Source organism: Aethalodelphis obliquidens, unplaced genomic scaffold (assembly GCF_003676395.1).
Source record: "Aethalodelphis obliquidens isolate GAN/ISIS:26980383/991018 unplaced genomic scaffold, ASM367639v1 scaffold1, whole genome shotgun sequence".
Lineage (NCBI taxonomy): Eukaryota > Metazoa > Chordata > Mammalia > Artiodactyla > Delphinidae > Aethalodelphis > Aethalodelphis obliquidens.
In genome coordinates, this window is record NW_020837945.1 from 65,706,376 (window position 1) to 65,728,460 (window position 22,085).

General features: G+C 50.2%; 1 protein-coding gene and 1 long non-coding RNA gene across 3 annotated transcripts in view; both read left to right on the forward strand.

Annotated features, from left to right (window-relative positions):
- LOC113620058 (uncharacterized) overlaps positions 1-7,395 on the forward strand; it is an 8,174-nt gene extending 779 nt beyond the window's left edge. Inside the window, exons 2-3 of one of the 2 annotated variants that reach the window (XR_003432645.1) lie at positions 2,524-2,633; positions 4,113-7,395. This is a non-coding gene — a long non-coding RNA (uncharacterized LOC113620058). Of the gene's footprint in view, positions 1-2,523; positions 3,684-4,112 lie in introns of those variants that run through there. The other variant, XR_003432644.1, reaches the window with a different exon arrangement.
- Positions 7,396-11,408: 4,013 nt separating this feature from the next.
- On the forward strand, positions 11,409-19,864 carry NR1I2 (nuclear receptor subfamily 1 group I member 2). Its single transcript, XM_027105721.1, is given in 9 exon segments — positions 11,409-12,982; positions 12,984-13,035; positions 14,256-14,443; positions 14,938-14,968; positions 15,317-15,551; positions 17,594-17,727; positions 17,929-18,054; positions 18,416-18,521; positions 19,720-19,864. Coding segments are annotated over 9 exon segments (1,098 nt in total). The 5' UTR covers positions 11,409-12,901.
- The last annotated feature ends 2,221 nt before the right edge of the window (positions 19,865-22,085 follow it).

Below are 22,085 nucleotides of genomic sequence, written 5' to 3' on the forward strand. Positions count from 1 at the left end.
GAGAGTTCTTAATCATTAGCTGGAACAATGTCCCTCGAGTCCCACATGACAAGCACTGCTCAAGAACTTTGTAAGGCAAACAAAAAATCCGCAGCTTCCTGGGGACAAAAGATTCAGGTGGAGACATACAACAGACCGCCTAAGGCCTGGGAGGAAAAGCCAGGGAGAGATTCTTTGGGAAATAAGAACCATTCAAAAGTGTAAAAGACTTGAGAAGACCCTAAGCTTTTATAGTTGGCTGCTCTCCAAAGTTCAGCGCAAGCAGGAAGTGAGGACTGAGGGAGAGTTGCAAAGGGCTAGGTGTTAAAAGGAGTGCCCTAGGACAAGCCACTCCACAAAGAGTAGGAAAGGTGGGGGGTTTGTTTTGTTTTGTTTAGCTCCTGGATTTCAAGGAAATCTCTGTCAAACACTAACTGAATATAAGCTAAGCCTTCAACAATTAAGAAAAGCAAACCGAGGGGGACAGGAAGAATCTGGCTTCCAGAGTTAACACATTATAATATTTGAATGTCAAATTTTCAACAACAACAAAAAATCACAGAGCATACAAAGAAGCGGTAAAGTATGATCCATTCAAAGGAAAAAAGAAAGAATTGACAAAACTGTCCATGAGGAAGCTCAGATATTGAACTTACTAGACAAAAACTTTTAAAAAACTGTTTTAAATATACTCAAAGAATAAAAGAAAACCAAGGACAAGGACTAAAGGAAACTAACTACAGCTGTTGAGAGAAGGTCATTGTCATTAATATTGCCAGAAAGAGGCACTGTTGTGTTATCAGATTCCAGATTTTCACATTCTTTCCTCAATTCCTTTATCCCTCTTATATATTATAGTGATTTATTTAAAAATAAATTTAAAAGTCCAAATCATATCTTAGTTTTTAGGTAATTCCATATATATTTAATACCCAAGTATTTCTTTACTGTCAAAATATAATTTATCTCTATCATGACTTTTGCCATCATTGTGTACGTAAGTTTTAAAAAATTAAAATTTAAGATTTTACTCATTTAAATATTAATTCATTTAATAATAAATTAAAAGTAAGCATGAGTTTCGTTCAATGCTATCGTGAGCTGCAAGGAAGATTCTTTTTTTTTTTTTTTCCTTCGGTACGCGGGCCTCTCGCTGTTATGGCCTCAGCCGCTCCGCGGCACGTGGGATCTTCCCGGACCGGGGCACGAACCCGTGTCCCCTGCATCGGCAGGTGGACTCTCAACCACTGCGCCACCAGGGAAGCCCCAGGAAGATTCTTTCAAGGTGGTTGTGAGCTGATTTTTCTTTCTCCTTTTCAATCAAAACAGAACTTTATTAAAGCAGTGTTAGGAAAGACCATCTTTAAAAGAAATATTGAACTGAACAGAGCATTCACCAAATGAATGTGGTACAGGTGATACAAAACAGCTGCCCTCACGGAGATTATAACCTAGTAGCAAAAATAGACACAGGTATCACATTCTGCAATATAATTCATGAATGAGGGGAAACCAGTGTTCCAAGACTCTGAGAGGAGAGATACTGGGGCTCAACTGATACTGAGCAGGACTTGTGGGGCTCCTGGCCACAAAAGCCTTTCTGTGTCCCCCATTTCTTAATTACAGGAAATAGGCTTCATTCAGCCTCCTTGATCTCCCCTGAGTTGCAACAGGCAGGTTCAAACAGATGCTAATTAGGGAAGGGAGGAGATGCAGAGACAAGGGAGGAGCAGTCAAGAGGAACAACAGTGCAGCCTTGGGGCAAGGTCCTGGTCCCCCCTCAGGGGATATACATAACAGTATCTTTGAGCTGTTGTGCAGATATGCAAGCCCCACCAGGTGGGAGAAGTTAACAGTATGCTACCCACAAGCACATTAGACCGTTTGGAACCAGAAGGATGATGATGCTGCCTCCCACTTACCTCACCACCAACCAATCAGAAGAATGTCCACGAGCTGACCACGCCCTCTTTGAACCATTACTATAAAACTCCTCACTACCCCCTCCAGGTGGGGACACAAGAGTTTTGAGGGCATTAGCCCACTGTGGCCCCCTTTGCCTGGCAAAGCAATAAGGCTATTCTTTTCTACTTCACCCCAAACTCTGTCTCTGAGATTTAATTCAGTGTCAGAGTACAGAGGCTGGATTCGGCTCCACAACCACAAGTATGACTGATGGTGCCTTGGAGCAATTATAGGGTCCGGAACAGCTGAAACTCAAGTTTAGTAGCTCCCCCAGTTGCTGAAACCTGCCATTTCTAGGAAGGGAAGATTCTTGGCACTGCTCCCACTTATGAAAAGTGGGACCACATTCAAAGAGAAGGTTCCTATTCCTTGTCTTCTTGGGTCTTTTCTATCTCCACCCAAGGACAAAAAGGGAGAGGGTGCCTCTAGGATTGCCTCACGTGGGTCAGAGCTGCACCTCCACGTGTCCTGCCCTGGCTGCCCCCTGTTCCAGGGGTCTCCTAGAGTACACCCCGGGGGGAATCTTAAGAGATTTTGAGAAGGATACCTGTCTAGTTGATAAACATCTATTTTCCTCAGGCTCGACCTGAATTTATACCATTAGTGAAAAAGTTTTATTCGGGGATCTTACTGAGGACTATATCCTGGGAGATGGCCTCTCAGATGCTCCGAGAAACTACTCTGAAGAGGTAGGTGAGGAGCCAGGGTATATAGGAGTTTGGGGGCTGGAAAAACAAAACAAAACAAACATGTGGTCGAACATCAAAAGATTACTGTGAATCACAAAGAACAGACATCTCAAGTTAATGATTTTAGTGCTTTTCTATGTATGGGAAGATGCAAGAGTCTAGACTCATTGAAATTATTCCTTAGATATGCATCTTAACTATCAAGAGCCAGTGTCCACTGCACAGGATGTTTGCTATCTCTCTCCATCCTGAATTCCCCTCAGGGGGCACTGCTACAGTGGCTCATGGCTTGATCCTCGTAGACCTGGGATGGTGAGCAACATTCCCTGTCCACACGTTTCTCCTTTAGTTGACTCTCTCTGTTCTTCTTTAAAATACAAATATTCCTCAGAGGGAGGTAAAACATTAAGTGGATTCACACTAAGGAAACTCCCTAGGTTTATCATATATGCTTTTCTGTTACCAGCAGCTTAAGAGCTTCACATTTCTGGTTGCTGCAAAAGAGTAGAATATAGGTCGGGGACACAAAACTTCTCCTACTTTTCAGCTGTGCTTGAAGCTGACTCATCTGGGGACATCAGTGTGCTGTTCTTAATAACAAGAGTGTACTTTCTGGGTGTTTCTTAGCTTAGAGCTGTGCCTAAAGTTAAAACTGCCCTTATAGACTCAAGAGGCCTGGCAGTCCTGCAGCCTTTTTCCTGTCTTCTGACCACACAAGAGACCCAAAGGAAAAGGGATCCAGAAGATCCCTGCAGAAACCTGAGAATAGTTTCTGTGCCTCAGTGGTTTTATTAGCTGTTCTTAGTTCCCTGTTCCTTACTGTAAATAATTTGCTATTTTTATAAGAGAGCTAAGACCAGGCCCTTGTGAGCCAGGAAGGACTGAGAGATGAAAACTATGTATTTTACCCATGACCCAAGGACTTCTGGCAAGCTGCCTTACCTGAGCTGGGATCTGCCTTTTTCTCCTGGACACAGAAATGCCTGTCTTTACAAAAGGGCCTACTTCTTTTTTTAAGACTTTGGTTTTTTTTAGAGCAGTTTTAGTTTCGGTTTTTTTTAGAGCAGTTTTAGTTTCACAGCAAAACTGAAAGAAAGGTACAGAGTCCACATATACTCTCTGACCCCCACTGGCACAGGCTCCCACCAAAATGGTGTAACAGGGAAGAGCCAAATCTGACTCCATGTTGGATCTGTTTCTTCTACTTTAACCTTTGCTTCCCATTGCTTTGGTTCACTAAAATGATACTGTCTATACACAATGGCCTGCCTCAGGGAACCCTGCCCCTCTGCCTGAATGTTAAACCAAAGTGCTTTCATTCAGGGAGGCATCCTGACCCTGTCCACCTGTGGATGGCTGCAAGAAAGAAGAAATTAACACATCCCCTCCCTGAGGCTGGCCATTCCAGGGGATATTTGCAAAACTTATGGCCTTTTTACTTTACTTCCTCATTTCCTCCCCTTCTCTATGCTATAAAAGAAACTGCATCCAGACCCCCCGACAAGATGGTTACTTTGAGACATTAGTCTGCCATCTTCTCTGTCTGCTGGCTTTCTGAATGAAGTTGTACTCCTCACCTCAACACCTCGTCTCCGATTTATTGGCCTGCTGTGCAGCCAGCGGAGCGAGCTTGGACCCGGTAACAACTGGACATTTGTTACAATCAATGAACCTACATTGACACATCATAATCACCCAGAGTCCAGGGTTTACATCAGAGTTCACTCTTGGTGGTGTACATTCTATGGGTTTGGATAAATGTATATGACATGTACCTACCATTACAGTGTCCTACAAGATTATTTTCACTGCCCTAATTATCTCCTTAGCTCCCAGAAAGACCTACTTTGAATCGTGGAAATAAAGTCTCCTGGGATTAGTTCCTAACCATTTTCAGCCTTCCAACCCCATGTGGCTGTGGTCATGACCTTCTGGTCATAGCTTATCAGGGTACCAGAGGTGCCACGGGGCCCAGCATGCAGCCCCCAGGGCACACTAGAGAGGCTGCTTCCATTGGGACCAGGATCCAGTATTTCACTTATTCTAGGTTCTTCCTGTCCAAGGCCCAAGTCAACCTCCCAACCAGTGGGATGTATAATTCAGTGCTTCCCAGTCTTAGCAGAATCCCCCGTGGACAGTCAGAATCTTGACTGAAAGAAAAGAGCTCCATGCCCACGGGTCCCAGTCACCACTGCTGCTGATCTCTTGCAGTGGGCTGTGTGAGCTGCCCTATTATCTGTGCTTGGCTGGGAGGAGCAAAGCAAGCAAGCACTTGAGAAATGTTGACCCCTAGGAAGTCCCAGACTCAAATCCTCCTTATCCCCTGGGAGGGGCAAACTGAGTAAAAGAGACAAACCAATTTAACTAAAGACCAACCAAACAAACAAAAACCATACTTAGATATTCTTGCTCTTCTCATCAGGAGGGCTGGATTAAGACATGAGTTCAAAACAAAAACAATTTAAATCAGGAAATAAGTGTAAGGAGTCGGAAATTTTCACACGAAGACTGCCACAATAATTTTTTGAGAATCCCTAGTTCTCTCCCCCGCACCGCCCCCCCACATTGCCATCTAATCAACAGTTCTTCTCCCCTTCCTCTCCCCCTCCCTCTTCGTGGCCAGAACCCTCTTACTGTTGTCTGAAACATGTATCTAGCCCACTCCCTACATCTGCCATAAAGCATCCTTAAGAACAAAGCAAGTGGGAGAAACATATCCTGTGAAACTCACCACTTTGGGCTTCTGTCTCCTCTTTTCCCTTGAGAGCTAGAACAGCCATCAGCAGCTGCTGCTGGGAACCCAAAGGATTAGGCTGACGAATGAGGGGCTGCTGGCTGCTGGCAGGGCCTGGTGGAGGAAAGAACCATTAGAACCTTTCCCCATGGTCCCTGCTCCCTGCTCCTGGTCAGCCAGCGTCCTGAGGTCTGAGCCACAGATCACACTCTTGTGAGCTGTGCTCAGACCCCTCATCTCAGACTCTTTCCCTCTCCCTGAGTGCTTGTCTCTCTCTTACACAAACATGCAGTTTCAAGTAAGGAACCCTATCCAGGAAGGTGGCTCAGACAAAGGAAAGAAGTGTCTGGAGATCTAAGTTCGAATTAACTTTGCCCCGGGGGCTAAAGTGCAGAGCCCCTCAGATGCATGAAATTTGCTCAGAACTAATTAGACAAAGCAGATACTAGCAACATTCCTCCCCTTCTCCTGTGTTTTACAGTGAAGACATCCCAGAGAAAAAGTCAGGGGCACATAATGAGAGTAAATACGGTAATCTGGTCACTTGCAAGTTCAAGTACTGGACTTGGGACTTAGTAGTGCCAGATGGGGGGCACTTACAGCCTCCCTCTGACCTGGACTGAAATGTGGGTGACAGACAAGATTGGATCAGATCCTGGGAAATAATAACCTATGACTACAGCACAGGGAAGAGGAAGCACTGCCCTGACCAGAGAGGCAGCCTCTCACCCAAGTGAAGTGTTTGTTCACTCCTGTGAAAAGCAAAAGATTAAGCTAATGCTCCAGTCTTTAACAAGGCAACTACTTCAGGGATATTGATGTTTTGATTGATCCTTTATCCCTGATTGTTCAAAGTGGACCTCAAAGGAGAAGTCACAGCAAAGAAGTTACCACCTAACAGGCATGGTTTTTCTTTCTCTTTTGCTGCTGCCCCCAGTTCCATGTGAAAGAAGTGTGGGAACACAAATGTATCTTAAGTTTGAGGTCAACATCGTTGTGGGATGTGTATGTGTTGGCCTTGCTGCTCTCCACATTTCTAAGGTGGAAAAAATCATGAAGGGAATCACTTATACTGAGTCTCATTCGTAATGCTTCCTGATCCTGCACTTGCCTCCTAGAGAAATAATCACAGTGGAAACCTCAACCGTAATGAACCGCCGTGAGTCATACATACACTCAGCCCACTCTCTGTTGCAGCTGGAGCCTCCTGACCCAGAAGGTCGGGGACTGTGGGAGCTAGACAGTGGGAGCATCCCAGCCCTGGTTCCGCTCAGCCTGCTGAATTAGCGTTGGCAGACCCTGGGACCATGGCTGAGACAAAGCAGCATGACAGTCACAGGGTCTCAAGTCCTCAGTGAGGGGTCCCTCCTAGGCCTGCCACACACTGCACAGCCCTGGGGCTGCGCTGGCTTTGCCCCAGTGAGTTTTCTGTCTCCACTTGCCAGGAGAGGCACCTTGTCCCATAGAACCGAGCCTCTCCTACAGGTGTCAGCACCACCAAGCCCTCCTCCCCACCTCACAGCCCAGCCTGGCTGAGCCTATGGCCAGAGACTTTGCTTTAAGGCAAGTCCACATCTGGGGATGGTCAGGAGTCACCTCTGAGGCCACTGAACCTTGACTCAGTGAGTCACGTGTGGCAGGCACTATCCCCGCCATCCCACGGATGGCTGTGCGACTCTGCTGCTGGGAAGGCCGATGGTCACCACCGAGATGGCCAAGGTAAATGGATTATCTCCACTGGGATGGGTGTTTGGTCTCTAAAGATATGGCCAGAGTCTAAAATATTCTAAGCAAGGCCCCAGAGGCTACAGCTTATTGAATTAGTTGGTTAATACAAAAGATTATTTTCCCATACAACAAAAGCACTTATTTAAAATACATTTTAGTTATATAATAAACTTAGTCTAAACAACAGGTTCGCAAACTACGGCTCAGAAGCCAAATGTGAGCCATTTGGGGTTCTTTTTTTTATCATCTTTATTGGAGTATAACTGCTGTACGATGGTGTGTTAGTTTCTGCTGTTTAACACAGTGAATCAGCTATATGTACACATATATCCCCATATCCCCTCCCTCTTGCGTCTCCCTCCTACCCTCCCTATCCCACCCCTCTCGGTGGTCACAAAGCACCAAGTTGATCTCCCTGCGCTATGCAGCTGCTTCCCACTAGCTATCGATTTTACGTTTGGTAGTGTATATATGTCCATGCCACTCTCTCACTTTGTCACAGCTTACCCTTCCCCTCCCCATATCCTCAAGTCCATTCTCTAGTAGGTCTGTGTCTTTATTCCCGTTACCCCTAGGTTCTTCATGACATTTTTTGTTTTTTTCTTAGATTCCATATATATGTGTTAGCATACGGTATTTGTCTTTCTCTTTCTGACTTACTTCACTCTGTATGACAGACTCTAGGTCCATCCACCTCACTACAAATAACTCAATTTCATTTCTTTTTATGGCTGAGTAATATTCCATTGTATATATGTGCTACATCTTCTTTATCCGTTCATCCGATTATGAACACTTAGGTTGCTTCCATCTCCGGGCTATTGTAAATAGAGCTGCAATGAACAGTTTGGTACATGACTCTTTTTGAATTATGGTTTTCTCAGGGTATATGCCCAGTAGTGGGATTGCTGGGTCATATGGTAGTTCTATTTATACTTTTTTAAGGAACCTCCATACTGTTCTCCATAGTGGCTGTACCAATTCACATTCCCACCAGCAGTGCAAGAGTGTTCCCTTTTCTCCACACCCTCTCCAGCATTTATTGTTTCCTGATTTTTTGATGATGGCCATTCTGACTGGTGTGAGATGATATCTCATTGTAGTTTTGATTTGCATTTCTCTAATAATTAATGATGTTGAGCATTCTTTCATGTGTTTGTTGGCAGTCTGTATATCATCATATCTCTTTCTCTGAATAAACCCAGGAAAGCCTTTTAAGAACTCTGGTAATTAGATGGAGCCCACCTGGGTAACTCCGGGTAACTAATTCCCTGTCTCAAGGTCTGTAACCTCAATCACAGCTGCAAAGACCCTTTTGCCAATATAAGGAAATATATTCACATGTTCTGGGGATTAGGATATGGATGTCTTTGGGGGCCATTATTCTGTCTCCCACAAGGAGACAATCAAGATATCATAGAGGAGTGTCAGGAAGTTAATTAATTAAAATATTAGGCTATTTTTCTGCATTTCATGATGTTTGCTACTTGTCCTTTTTAGTATTTGTTATTTATTGTGATTTCTCTTCTCATTCTTTCTCACAAATACATATTCTCTTTGGTACCTAATTATGTATTTTCAACCTTGTACTCTTTTTTTGTAAAGAAGACTCCTCCAATTGTATAAGCCTCAGACCCCACATAAGCCGACACATGGGCACCTCTACTCACCCACTGACTCAACTGGGAACTTGATGAAATCTCTCCCACTGCCAGCTGGGGAGAGAGTCTGCTGCTGGCCGGGGTGGGTGACCCGTGGGCTCACAGGCCAGCAGGGGAGCCAGGGAGTGCTAAGTGGAGCTGACTGGTGTCTCACAGTGACCCTCCTTCTGTCTGGGCCCTGGAGAGTCACTTTCCCAGTAAATGCAGCACATGGACAGGCCCTTAGGGCTGCCCAGAATGACATCTCTGCTAAATTTCAAAACCTAACAGGCAGCACCTTGGACCTCTCACTGGGCATCTTCTTTCTTGTACCTAAAGCCAACCAATTCCCATGTCAATACCTGATTTCTGGCCCGTTGGCCTGGATGTAGCCACAGCACCGTTCCGGTGGTCTCTAAATACCTGACTCCAAAGGTTACTAGTTGATGGCTTCCCATCCTCCTGTTTCCACCCCCAGGCAAAATCTTCCCAGCACCTTCCTTCTACTCCTTCCCTTTCACACGTTCCTTCTGTAGTAGAGGAGCGTGCATGTCACACATTTTTCTGATGTTTTCTAGTCTGGAGTCGAGATCAGCCACCTATCCCGTATCATTCATGCTGAGGGTGCTGCATCTCACAGCCTAATCCCCTGAGCAACAGGAAATCCCGGGTCCTGAAGCAGGGTCTCATTCAGCCTAGTTTAGGAACCTGAAATTGCTGAGTCCGCTCGCAGCACCAGGCTCCCTTTGTGAGCCTCCTGTAACCTGTCCTCCTTCTCTGCGGCTCCCAGCTCACCCCTGGGTTCCATCTAGTTCCCATCCTCGAGGATGCCTCTGCAGTCCTTTCCTTGCTCCCTTTTCACCCATGAAAGTAGCACCCTGTGCTACTCTCCTTTCTCCCCTCCCTCCCCACTCCGTTCCTCTCTTCTGCTCTCCCCCCCCACCCCCCCCAGCCCCACCCCCGGGATCCTTGTTCCCTCTACTGCAGAAACAATTCACATTTTCTTTAGAATTTGCCCCCTTATCCTCTGGTCTCGGTATGCACCACTCTCCTTCCTTTCTTTCTCCCCAAGTTGGAATCTTCTCCCTGAACAGCACGCTCTCCACCCACAGTGGTTCCCTCTGGGCCGACTTCTGAGGGACACGTGCCTCTACAGTTCCTCCTCCACTTCTCTCCCTGCCAGATCAGCCCGTGGATGGACACAGATCAGCTGGTAACATCCCCAGAAAGGCACACTCTCCTCTTCCTTTTCATGCTGAAGGCCATGTTGGCCTCTTCCAGCAGGTTCCATTTATTTATGAGGAGCCTTAGCACCAGAGAAGTTAGTGAGTAGAGAGAGTCAAAGGCCAGTGGCAGGGGCTAGGCCCTCTTGACAGTGAAAGCAGGACAGTACCTGCCACATCTCCAGCCCCAGGGAGCAAAATCCAAAGTCCTCTGACCTCCAGGTGACAGTAGGACAGCTGGGTCCTGTTTGGTCACAGTTAGTCATTCCCATGTGTACCCCCATGTATGTCATTCATGGAAGACCTCCCTTCTCCCTAATTTAATAGGAGACCTGGGACTTTAGCAAATGAAGTTACTGCATTTATTTACATCAGCCTGGTCAGGCCACTGCTGCATGCACCCAGGACTGAGCCTTCAACAATGTCAAATGATTTCTTAGGCAGCACACACTGTGGAACCATCCTGAATGTGCAGCCACCCCAAAGCTCTCCAAAGGTCCTTTGCCAAAGCTGTTTTTTTTTTAAAGGGCTTAGTAAAAGGCCCTGGCTGGTGAGAAACAAAAGAAAAAGCTCCAACATAAACAATGAGGAAAATACAAAGGCTAAGAACCACTGAATCTGCAGAAAACAGGCCGCATCAGCCCCAGAAAAACTGCAGGTCCTTTTAGTGGTATGGCCATCTGCTCACATGAGCCTCTGCTTAGAAAGTGAAGGATATGGAACACAGATGGAGCCTCCCTGGAACTGCTCAAGAGAGCCAGTGGACTGACACATGCTCCTCTGACTGTGAGAGGGAGGACCCGCAGCTCTCCAGAGGGTGCAGGGCCAGATGCCTCTGGATGTGGCTGGAGTGACAGCAAAGTTCCTTGGTCCCTTCTGCTGTAACCAGCATTGAGATGGCAAGAATTGAGGACCTTAGGGAATCACTTTCTGCCCAAGAACAGAGAGCTACCCCAAAGGACTCACATGACATGGAGGGCTCTGTGTGAAATGAACTGCCTAGGAACAAGTCTGCACAGAAATGAAGGTTTAATAAATGGTTTACCCACTCAGAAACGCATCTTGTGAAGGATGCAGCACAATGTTGAATTAAGAACACCGGTCTTGGGACTTCCCTGGTGGTGCAGTGGTTAAGAATCCACCCGCCAATGCAGGGGACATGGGTTCGAGCCCTGGTCCGGGAAGATCCCACATGCAGCGGAGCAACTAAGCCCGTGCACCACAACTATTGAGCCTGCGCTCTAGAGCCCGCAAGCCACAACTGCTGACCCTCGCGCCACAGCTACTGAAGCCCGTGCACCTAGAGCCCGTGCTCCACAAGAGAAGCCACCGCAATGAGAAGCCTGCGTACTGCAATGCAGAGTAGTCCCTGCTCGCCGCAACTAGAGAAAGCCTGCACAGCAACAAAGACCCAATGCAGCCAAATAATAAATTAATCAATTAATTTAAAAAAAAAAAACACAGGTTTTGGAGTCCGACTGACATGGGTTCAAATTCTGGCTCCACCACCTAGTAGCCAAGCCATGTCAACTAATCACTCGCCCACAGAGGGGGTGAGGATGTGTGCACTCAGGGCAGCAAGGCCCAGTCACATACAAACAGTTTATTAATTTATTCATTCATTTATTGATGGCTCTTCCTTGCTGAGAATTTACCCCATCTTTGGTATTCAAACTAAATACTGGATTTTACAATTAATTATTTTTTCAAAGGCCTCACTGAAGAAGTATTTTACTTTCATGGAATTTAAGAGGCGATCATTTCCACCCTCTGCTGGCTAGATTTCACACATTCCCAAGCAGTGAGGAACAGGTGCAAACCTCAGAGTAAATACAGCTGGAGTGAATTGAAACTGCACAGCTAACTGGTCTTATTAAATTCACATGAAAGACAGATGTGGCTGGCACATACCAGTCACCTAGTCACTGTCATTTTCCTGCCCACAGGGCATCGTTCTGTAAGAAGGGCTGATATAAGAGTGGAATAGGATCAAGACTGGGGGTGTTGGCTGGCACCCCATCGACCCCAGTCCAGATCGACATCTAACAAAGCTCCAGGCCGTCTGTTTCCATGATCTCCTGCCAAGTAACAAACCTCCCCCAAACTTACTAATTAAACCAACCACCATTTTATTTTCTGTCGTGCTCCTGTGTGTTGACGGGGCTCTGCTGGGAGTTCTGCGCACACAGCATGTGTAGACACTTAGCTGGACTGAGACACGGGTTAGGCCATAAGACGGTTAAGATCTCTAAAAGGCATCTACCCCCCTGTCTCCCTCCTGGCACAGCTGTGCGGGGACGTGTGGGTGCAGTGCGCGCTCACCCCACTATTACGGGCCTCTGAACCTCTCTGTTCCCCTAGGTCCATCAGGAGAATCTGCTCTTCCAAGGGGAAAGCCTTTGTCCAGTGAGGTAGAAAGCATCCCATAGTCTACCCGGTCCTCTGGCTGCCCCTGACCCCCCAGTCCAGAATGGGGACTGGGGAAGGCAGGGAGCTTCTATACTCCCGGGGACAGGTTTCCTCCGGCTCCCTCTTCCAAGAAGGAGAAATCCTGGAAGAGGCCGCCTCCACAGAAACCTGGGGGCGCCTGGGAGTGAGGGGGAAGAGGGCAGGGTGCGGGAAAGACCGAGGCTCGGCCTGGCGCTGAAACATCCCAGAAAGCAGCTCTGGTGCAGGCCCTGTTGGAAGCAGTGCCCACCTCCCGCATGAATGTTGCAGGACAGTCTCCTCCCCCGCTCCCCTCCTCCAGCCGGCTCCGGGGCCCAGCACCCACCGACAGACGCCTGAAGAGCGTCCACCTGTACCCCTCCTGTGGCCCCGACCCAACTCAGAGGCAAAGGCAGGGCCCACAGAGGGTGTGACTAGTGTCCGTGTCGGGAGGGGACTGGGAGCCAGTGCCCCACGCGGCCTACCTCTTGCTCTTTGTCCTCTCGCAGCACAGCCATGAAACGCAACGCCCAGCTCTGGTGCCCTGTCCAGAAGGGCACCTACGAGATCACCCGGAAGACTCGGCGGCAGTGCCAGGCCTGTCGCCTGCCGCCTGCGCAAGTTCCTAGAGAGCGGCTGCAGGAAAGACAGCACAGGCCGCGCATGCGGGCGTGGGCACGTGAGCCCGAGCAGGCTCTGGCCGCGGGATGTGTGCGGGCGCGTGCGCAGCCGTGGGATGTGTGCAGGCGCGTGCGCAGACGGGCGGGCGTCGGCCTGAGGCCAGCTGCCTCTCCTGGAGGGGTGGAGCGCGTCTGCGCTCTCTGCTCTGAGAGGCCAGGTTCTCTCTGGCCAGGGTCATGCCCGCCTCTCCCGTCTGTTGCGCTTGTGTGATTCATTTTGTTCCCTTCATAGTTGTTTAAGGCAAATTGGGGGCGGTGAATTGGGGACGGGAAGCTGGAGTCGCGTGGTGTGCTATGACCCCCACCTTCCACCAGCTGCCCAGACCCGGCGTCCTCCGAGGATCTGTGTGCCGCCAGTGACAGGGGGGTTCTCATTTCCCCTGTCCAGCTTTGGTATAACTGTGCTCCCAGGGGCTCTGAGATTAAAGCACATGGGGAAAAGGCTGGAAGCTACCAGAGTGTATTTCTCTCCATCAGTCACAGAGGGACCCGAGACCCTGGGCAGCCTTTCAGGGGCCAAGTTCCTTGGGCATTTGGGCAGAGAGCCTTTCCTGCAGACCAGCAGTCCCTGCCGTCCCCTCCCTGCCAGGATCCCCACAGCTTTGCTCTGCACACACAAGTGGGCCCCAGAAATCCAGGGAAGACCCTAAGGCTACCGGCTACATAGGAAGTGGCTGGAGTCGATATTTCTTGCTAAGCAGTAGCCCCAGCTCTCTGGAGTCTTGGAGTCCCAGAGATCTTGGGGGCCTCTGAGGAGTCTTGTTGGTATCTGATCCACCATAAAAGAATAATCGAGTGCATTTATTGAACAACTATTATGTACCAGGAGCTGTACTAGGCATTTCCTGTGCAGTGTCTGATCCTAGCAGCAGTGTGAGGTGAGCACTGTCACTGCAGATTACCAAGAAGGAAACTGAAGGCAAGAGAGGTTAGGGAGCCTGTCAAAGTCACCACTAGAAAGTGGCAAAACCGTCACTCAAGCCGGTGCCTTAAGATCCAGAAGCCTGAGCAATTCCCATCGCTCCACGAAGTTGTCTTGAACCCGTCCTTCCCCAAGTGTTTCTTCAGAGGAGCCCAGAGTCCTTGAGAGTCTGGAAAAAGGCAGGTTTCTTGTCACGAGCATGTCCCCATCTGCTGCTGCTGCCCGAGCCCCTGCAGGCACCTGAGGCTGCTTCTGGCTATCCCTGCAGTGATCATGTCTGACGTGACCGTGGAGCAGAAGCGGGCCTTGATCAGGAGGAAGAGGAGAGAACAGATTGGGACTCAGCCCCCTGGAGCCAAGGCTCTGACTGAAGAGCAGCAGATGATGATCAGGGAGTTGATAACCGCTCAGGTGAAAACCTCTGATGGCATCTTCACGCATTTCAAGAATTTCCGGGTATGAGGCTTTAGAGACGGCTTAGCTCCTGCACTAGCTCCTCAGAACCCCAACCTCATTCCCAGCGGTTCTCAAAGAGTGGCCCCTGGACTTGCAGCAGCAGCAGCATCTGGGAACTTGTAAGAAAGGCAAAATCTCAGATCATCCCCTGTCTCCTGAATCAGAAACTTTGAGGTTGGGGCCCAGCAGTCTGTGCCTTGACAAGACCCCTCAGGTGATTCTGACTCATGCTCAGGTCAGGAACTCTGCTCTCTCCTTCCGCAGCAGGTAGAAATTGAGTCTGAGCCATAAATGGACTAATGGACAGCTGAGTTGCCCCAGGGTTGCTGGCGTTCAGGGCTTTATGAGGACAGGGGCAGGACCTGCAGGGGCATGACATTTCTGAACTGGTTTTACCGAACCAATAAACTCCAGTGATCTCAGCAGTGGTAGCCGTGTCTGATCCCAGTGCCCTCTTCCACCTGTGCTCACAGGTATCTCGGTGACCCGTCCAGCTCAGAGAACTGGTAGCCAGTGGTCTCCAAAGTCTGTTTCTTTCCATATTTAGCTCCCAGATCCTTTTCTCTGAGTTTCTGGAGTGCAAGGTCAGGAATGCTTGGGACACACCCCTGACCAGGCAGGGATGTGAGGGACCATGAATTAATAGATCCACCTGATAGGAGAAGACCAAAAAGAAGGAACAAGTTCTGTGTGTGGAGGTGGGGTGTACACTCCTGCCACCGTGCAGCCACTCAGGGTGCAGCTGTGGCTGTGTATGCCTGTCTGGGGCCTGTGTCAGAACCTGTTTGGGGGAATATATGCTGTCTCTCCTCTCTTCTCTCCCCCTCCCGGCTCATGTCCCAGCTGCCAGAGGTGCTTAGCCGTGTCCACAAGATTCGGAGTCTCTGCAGACTCAGTCAAATGAAGAAGCTGCCAAGTGGTGCAAGATCAGGGAAGATCTACGTTCAGTGAAGGCCTCCCTGCAGCTGCGGGGGGAAGACGGCAGCATCTGGAACTACAAGCCCACAGCCGACAATAGTGGGAAAGAGATCTCTTCCCTGTTGTCCCACGTGACTGACACGTCAACCTATGTGTTCAAAGGCATCATCAAGTCATTCTCCTATTTCAGGTAGGACACAGGGGCCGGGTGGATGGTGTGGAAAGGAGCAGGAAATGGCCAATAGGTTCAAATGGTCTGGGGTAGATTTCTCTGAATTTGGGGGACGTTGGTGCCAAAAGACCCTCCTTTACCTCTGCCCCCAGGCCACCTGGTCCTGCTGGGGAATGGAGCCCTCGCTGTCTGTATGGCTCATTAGCTTTGTGACTGTGGCCTGCCCTTTAACCTGTGTCTCAGCCTCTTCATCTGCTAGACAGGGGCTAATAATGCCTACCTTGCAGGGCCGTTGTGTGGAATAAGAGAATATCTGGAAGAGCATTCATCACATACACGGTGGACGTTCAGAAAGTAATCCCCCTCCCCGTTTCCCCGCAAAGGGGCAGGAATCACAAGTTGACAGTTCCAGAGCAAAGGAAGAGTTGGAAGGAAAAGGAAGGAAGTCCAGAGGGAGAAGAAGGAAAGGGCCAGGAACAGACGCGGGGTCACTGGCAGTCTGCTGCCCAGAGAAGGCTGAGAAGGAGGACAAGGGGCCGGGATGCCCCAGAGCTAGGCGTGAAGGCAGCAACCACTGGGCAACCGGGGTGAATGAGAGACCCTGGACCCTTCTGGTGTGGTGGTAACCACAGCCACACAATATGGAGCCTGTCAGGGCTGGAGATGGCACTGGGCGTGTCTCCCCTGGGGTCAGCCACTGGCCTTGCCAGGCCTGGGCAGGTGGAGCTGAATCACACATGAGGAGCCCTGATTTCATCCGCAGGCAGAGGGCAGGTTCTCTTCCAGGAGCCCACAGGTTGCCCTGTGGGTGACACGTAGGACTTATTTACTGGGGTGACGGTGGCCACAGGCTGGAGTGGAGTTCAGATTGCGGCAGAGTAGGTCAAGGGAGCAGGGAGAAAGGCCCCCTTCCACGCATAGACCTGGCAGATCCCCACCAACATCTCATGACCCAGACCCTACCACCAGGGTGGGAGGCCACTCATTTCTCATGACAACCAGTTTGGGGTACAGCCACCCCAGGAGGCAGGAGTTGCTCTCACCTTCATTCCACAGATAGAAAACCAAGGTTAAGGCGAGTGCGCGGGATCGCAGCTAATCAGAGGGGCCAGCTTTGGAAGCAGAGTACAGCCTCCAGAGCCGGTCCCCTGCCCGGTCCTGGGCTGGGAGCTGGGCGGGGCGGTGGGGGTGAGGGCAGCGGCGGGGACACACGGAAGGAAAGATCAAGTTCACGGCATTCGTGGCTCAACGCCGTGGATCTAAAAGAAGGGACTGAACTCCTGAGGAGACCAAAGCCAGGCAAAGGTCCTCCTGAAGAGCTCCCTCCTGGGTTTTCAGTTGGAAGGCCTCCATCAGTGGGGAGATGGGGGCCCCTCTCAGGTTGGGAGGGGTGTCAGTCTAACCGTGAATACTAGAGGCATCCACTGTGGCTGGGCCTGTGCTCAGTGCTACGGGTGGAGCTCAGGGCATCCAGGCTGCCTGGAGAGAAACAGAAGAAACAGCAAATCCCAAACAGACGGCAGGAAGCAAATAGCCCCGCTGCATGGAACTCATGCTGGAGGACTGGCACTTGCAAAAGGACTGCAGTCTGGAAAGACCTCTAGGAGGCACAAGGACAGCTTGGCCCAAAGGACTAGCAGAGTCTACTTAAGTGAAGCTATAGGGGTACTCATTCCAAGTGGGGAAACCGAGGCAGAAAGCAGGAGGCCAGGGACCAGGAGCCAAGGCATCGGCTGGGGGGTCAGTGGCTGTGCAGGGAGCTGGTGGTGATGGGGCTAGGCTGTAAGGGCCTGGACACCAAGCTACATCAGCAGTGGACAGTCCCTGAAGGTAGCAGGAGACCAGAGGAAGACGGCAGGGAGGAGGAATCTGCTTGCTGGCTTGGGACAGGGAGAGATTGGAGGCAGTTTGAAGGCACCTGCAATAATCCGCAGGGGGAGGAGCCCATCCTCCCTCGCCTCTTCACCACCCTCCCGCCCTGATTCTGGATTATGGGAGGGGGTGCTGGCCTGTGGCAGTTTCCTAGGAAGTGGCATCTCTTCCTTATCCTTTGCTGCCAGGGACCTGCTCATTGAGGACCAGATCTCCCTGCTGAAGGCGGACGCCTTTGAGCTGTGCCAGCTGAGATTCAACACGATGTTCAATGCAGAGACCAGGACCTGGGAGTGTGGTCAGCTGTCCTACTGCTTGGAAACCCTGCAGGTGCCCGAGAGATGCCTGTCTGCCCCGGCAGAGGATGGGAAACAGCCGTGGAGGGAGGAGAGGAGCCACGCCAGGTTACACGGGTCCTGGGATTGCAGGGCATAAGATTGGGCAATGGGAAAAAAGACCTTGGTGAGGGAAGTCTGGGTCTTGGGTCAGCTTCCTGAGAAGTTTACCCCTCCAGCCTGCACCCACCCTACAGGTGGCTTCCAGCAGCTTCTGCTGGAGCCCGTATTGAAATTCCACTACATGCGGAAGAAGCTGCAGCTGCATAAGGAGGAGTATGTGCTGATGCAGGCCATCTCCCTCTTCTCTCCAGGTGATGACCCACCTGTCGTCCTACCTGGCTTCCCCGTGCCCCTCCCCCACCTCTCCAGGCTTGCTCACACCCCGTCAGCTTCAGCTGAGGGAGGCAGCAGCCCCTCCTTTGCCTTCCCTAGGGAAGGTCCCAACTGATGGCCTCGCCCTCCACTCACTGCTCAGCCAGGATGGGGACTCTGGCTGTTTTCTCCTAGGGTCAGAGGGGTGATGCAAAGCCCTCTTAGCGCCCCCCTCACTTCCTTGCCTGGGAATTCCTGGCTCTGGAAGGTGGTTGGCAGTTTGTCCCCTCTGGGATGGACCAAGCTTGTCTCGGCCCCCATGGCCTTGCGGGGACCGTACCACCTTCTCCTCCCCACCAGACTGCCCGGGTGTGGGGCAGTGCTGCTTGCTGGACCAGCTGCAGGAGTGGTTCGCCATTACCCTGAAGGCCTACATCAAGTGCAATCGGCCCCGGCCCGCCCACCGGCGAGCAGCAAGCAGAGAGGGTGTGAGGGGGTGTGAGCCCTGCCCCCAGGCCCCCGACTGTTCTGGGTCTCTCTGGGGGCGCAGACCACAGCTGCTCCTGGGGCAGCCTCTAATTACCAGGGCTTTGGGACCCTGCTTTGTGACCTCCACTGAGGCCTCCTGCCCAGTCGACCTAGAACAACTACTGTTTATCGAGAAGAGCCAGCCCTGGTGCCAAGCAGTTTTACATGCACATCACCTTTCATCTTGAAAACAGCCCCATGCAGTGGGCGCCATCATATCCTGTAAGGGACTGGGGGCTCCGGGCGACTGACCCAGGTCCCGCCCCAGGCAGGTGGGTTCTGGAGATAGATCCTTGCGGGCCAAGCCTAGAGCCCACACCCTTGAACACTAACTACCTAACCACCTCCCAGGACAAACAACAGATAATGGGGTAGGAGACTCCTTAGTTAGTCCTGGTCACAACCCGAAGGAGGAAGGCTGCTCAGGGCTTGACCAGATAGAGGCCACCCCCCCTTCACTGGGCCTCAGCAGCCCTGTGACCTGGTACCATGGTCCCGGGCTGAAAGGGGGAAGGCCAGCACTGGGTGTGCTAGTGCGAACATAGAACCTAAAGTCCTTACTTGGCCTCCGCTGCAGCTGGCTTTTGAGCTTGGCCTCCTGGGATGCTGGGGGTGGCCGTGTCTTGCTTTGCTCAGTCCTCCCCTGTACGGAGCCAGGAGGCATCATGGGGAAACTGAGGCACGAGGTGTGTCTCAGACACCAGATCCCAGGCTAGATCTGGGGAGGGACTGCTGCCTGCGGCCCGTGCCTCCACAACTACTCCACCCCATCCTGACCCCCGTCCATTAGCCACGGCAGTGATGTCCCCCCGGAATGACCTATTCACGTGGTGCCTGCAATGCCTGGTTTTCCCACAGATGTCCCTGTGTACAGGGACTCAAGCCCAGAGGAGGAGGTACGAGTGGGAATGGTGGGTGCACACCTGCAGGGCCCAGGCTGTTCTGCCCCCTCATCTGCAGGCTGAAAGGGAAGCTTAAGGAATTCAGCCAAGCCTTGTCTCTTGGCTGACCTGTGAGATGAGATGAAAACCTGAGCTGAAAACCCTCAAATGTGTTCAATTTCAGAGGGGCCCCAGTGTTGGTGGGTGGGGGCAGGGCGGGCCACACCCCCAACCCTTCCCCTGACTGGCCCGCAGGTTCCTGTTCCTGAAGATCATGGCTATGCTCACCGAGCTCCGCAGCATCAACGTCCTGCACACCCAGCGGCTGCTGCGCACCCCGGACATTCACCCCTTCGCTACCCCACTCATGCAGAAGTTGTTCAGCATCACAAATGGCTGAGCGGCCGCCGCACGGCAGTCAGAGCCAGAGCCCTGGGAGCCAGAGCCACCACTCCTGGGGCCACACAGACAGACACTGACAATGCCGGGCAGGTCCTGCCTCTCCAGGGAACTCACAAAGACAGCCGTGAGGGTGGCAGGCTAGCCTTCCTCAGCCCCCAGCTCAGCCTGGGGAGAGCCAAGCCCTAGAGCCTTACATGAAGAGTATGCTGGCCCCTTGGTCAGGCCTATCGAGAGGCAAGGGCACCCTCCCCTTAGAAAAGGCCCTGGGTCTGGAGATCTAGTATCATGGTGGGAGAGGGGAGAGGGGATACGGTGCCTGGGGCTAGGGCATCTGAGGGTCTATGCCCACACCCAAGTTCATTAGCTTCTTGGGTATTTTCACGGCTACATCTGCTACCCCTGTCTCCCACTCGCCAGCCGTTCCCAACCCACAGCCTCCTGTCCTGAGTTGCTCCGTGGGTTTCAGGCCTGTGTCCACCAGCAGGTGCATTAGCGTCTGAGGGAGTCTTTTAGAGAGAGGCCAGAAGGCCTGCACCAAATGTCACAAGCTTGTCGTTACTGTCTCTGTGTTTATTCTTCCCTCCTTCTGGGCACCTCATTCTGTGTCTCTGCATCCATTAAAACACATCATTAAGCACCAACAATGTGCAACCTGCTGTGGGGAATACATGCTGACTGACATGGATCCTGACCTCGAAGGGGTTATACATGTGTGTGACTTGGTGCAGGTTTGCTTCACAACCGACCTGGGGCTGGGTGGCTCCTGAGGCTGGAACGCCGAAGGCTCTGTGACGAGGCTGTACTGACGGCACTTAATAAATGTGTTCCTGTTTACACACCTGTTTGCAGAGCTGAAGAGTATGAAAGTGTCTGCTTTGTTTGTAACCTCTTTGAGTAGAAATGTTGCTGCATTTTTCGAAAATTACATTTCAACTAACTTTACATAGGGCATCACACACCTAAGAACCAGGCTTAGCAAATATGATCCTGTGGTTAACGTCAAATCAAGGCAAGAGGACTTCAATAATTAACTTATGGCTAGATTTAAGCCTTTTTTGGCCTTCCTTTCTGGGGGAAAAAAAGAAATGTGGGGGTGGTGAAATAGAGATATTATATATTTGTATATATTTCTAAATTTTTATTTTACTATTGCCCTTTACATATCTGAAGACTGTTGGTGTGAGAACATAAAAATGCATTATTTGAGCTTCCCTGGTGGCGCAGTGGTTAAAAATCTGCCTGCCAATGCAGGGGACACGGGTTCGAGCCCTGGTCTGGGAAGATCCCACATGCCGTGGAATGACTAAGCCTGTGTGCCACAATTACTGAGCCTGTGTGCTGCAACTACTGAAGCCTGTGTGCCTAGAGCCCGTGCTCCGCAACAAGAGAAGCCTCCGCAATGAGAAGCCCGCGCACCACAGCAAAGAGTAGCCCCCGCTTGCCGCAACTAGAGAAAGCCCGTGCACAGCAACGAAGACCCAACGGAGCCAAAAATAAATAAATAAATTTTGAAAAAATGCATTATTTAACTTGGTTTGCTCATAATTATTCTATATAAAAATTTAAAATGAATGATTTAAAATGTAGTAATTAATTTTAAATGGTTAATATTTTGATGCAAATGAAGCTACAAGTTAACTGAATTTTAAGAAACAGATACTGGCTTAGCTTTTACCATTTTACAGGAAGGCCAAACTTGGAGAACATAAATCATTGAGACTATAAATCAAAGCAAACAAACATATTCTCTGCCATCCCTCCAGCCTCTTCTGCATCAAGGGGACATAGAACGCACTCATTTTTAGAAAAGAAATGGAGGGGAAAGGAGCTCCTCTTTCCAAACACAATGAATGCAGATTTTGCCCCCAGCAATTGTGTCTAATTATACTCATTTGGAAATATAAATGTCATTTAACTGTATTCATATATACATCTCTTCTTTCCCACTGAAATAATTTTGAGTGTGCTATTCACTTAAGAGCCTGAAATGGTTGTTAAACGTAGACTACGATAAGGTGAGAGCAAGGTGAGATTAAGGTGGGATGTAGAGTAAACTCGCATCTCCCAGTATTGATTTTAAAAACACCTGGGCAGTTTCACAAACATTGAATTGATATGTACATATGAATTACATATATTATAAAAACTAAGTGCAGTCCAAGCGCAGTTAAGATACAATGTTAGATGCACCAGAGAGCTCACACTGGATACTTCCTTTC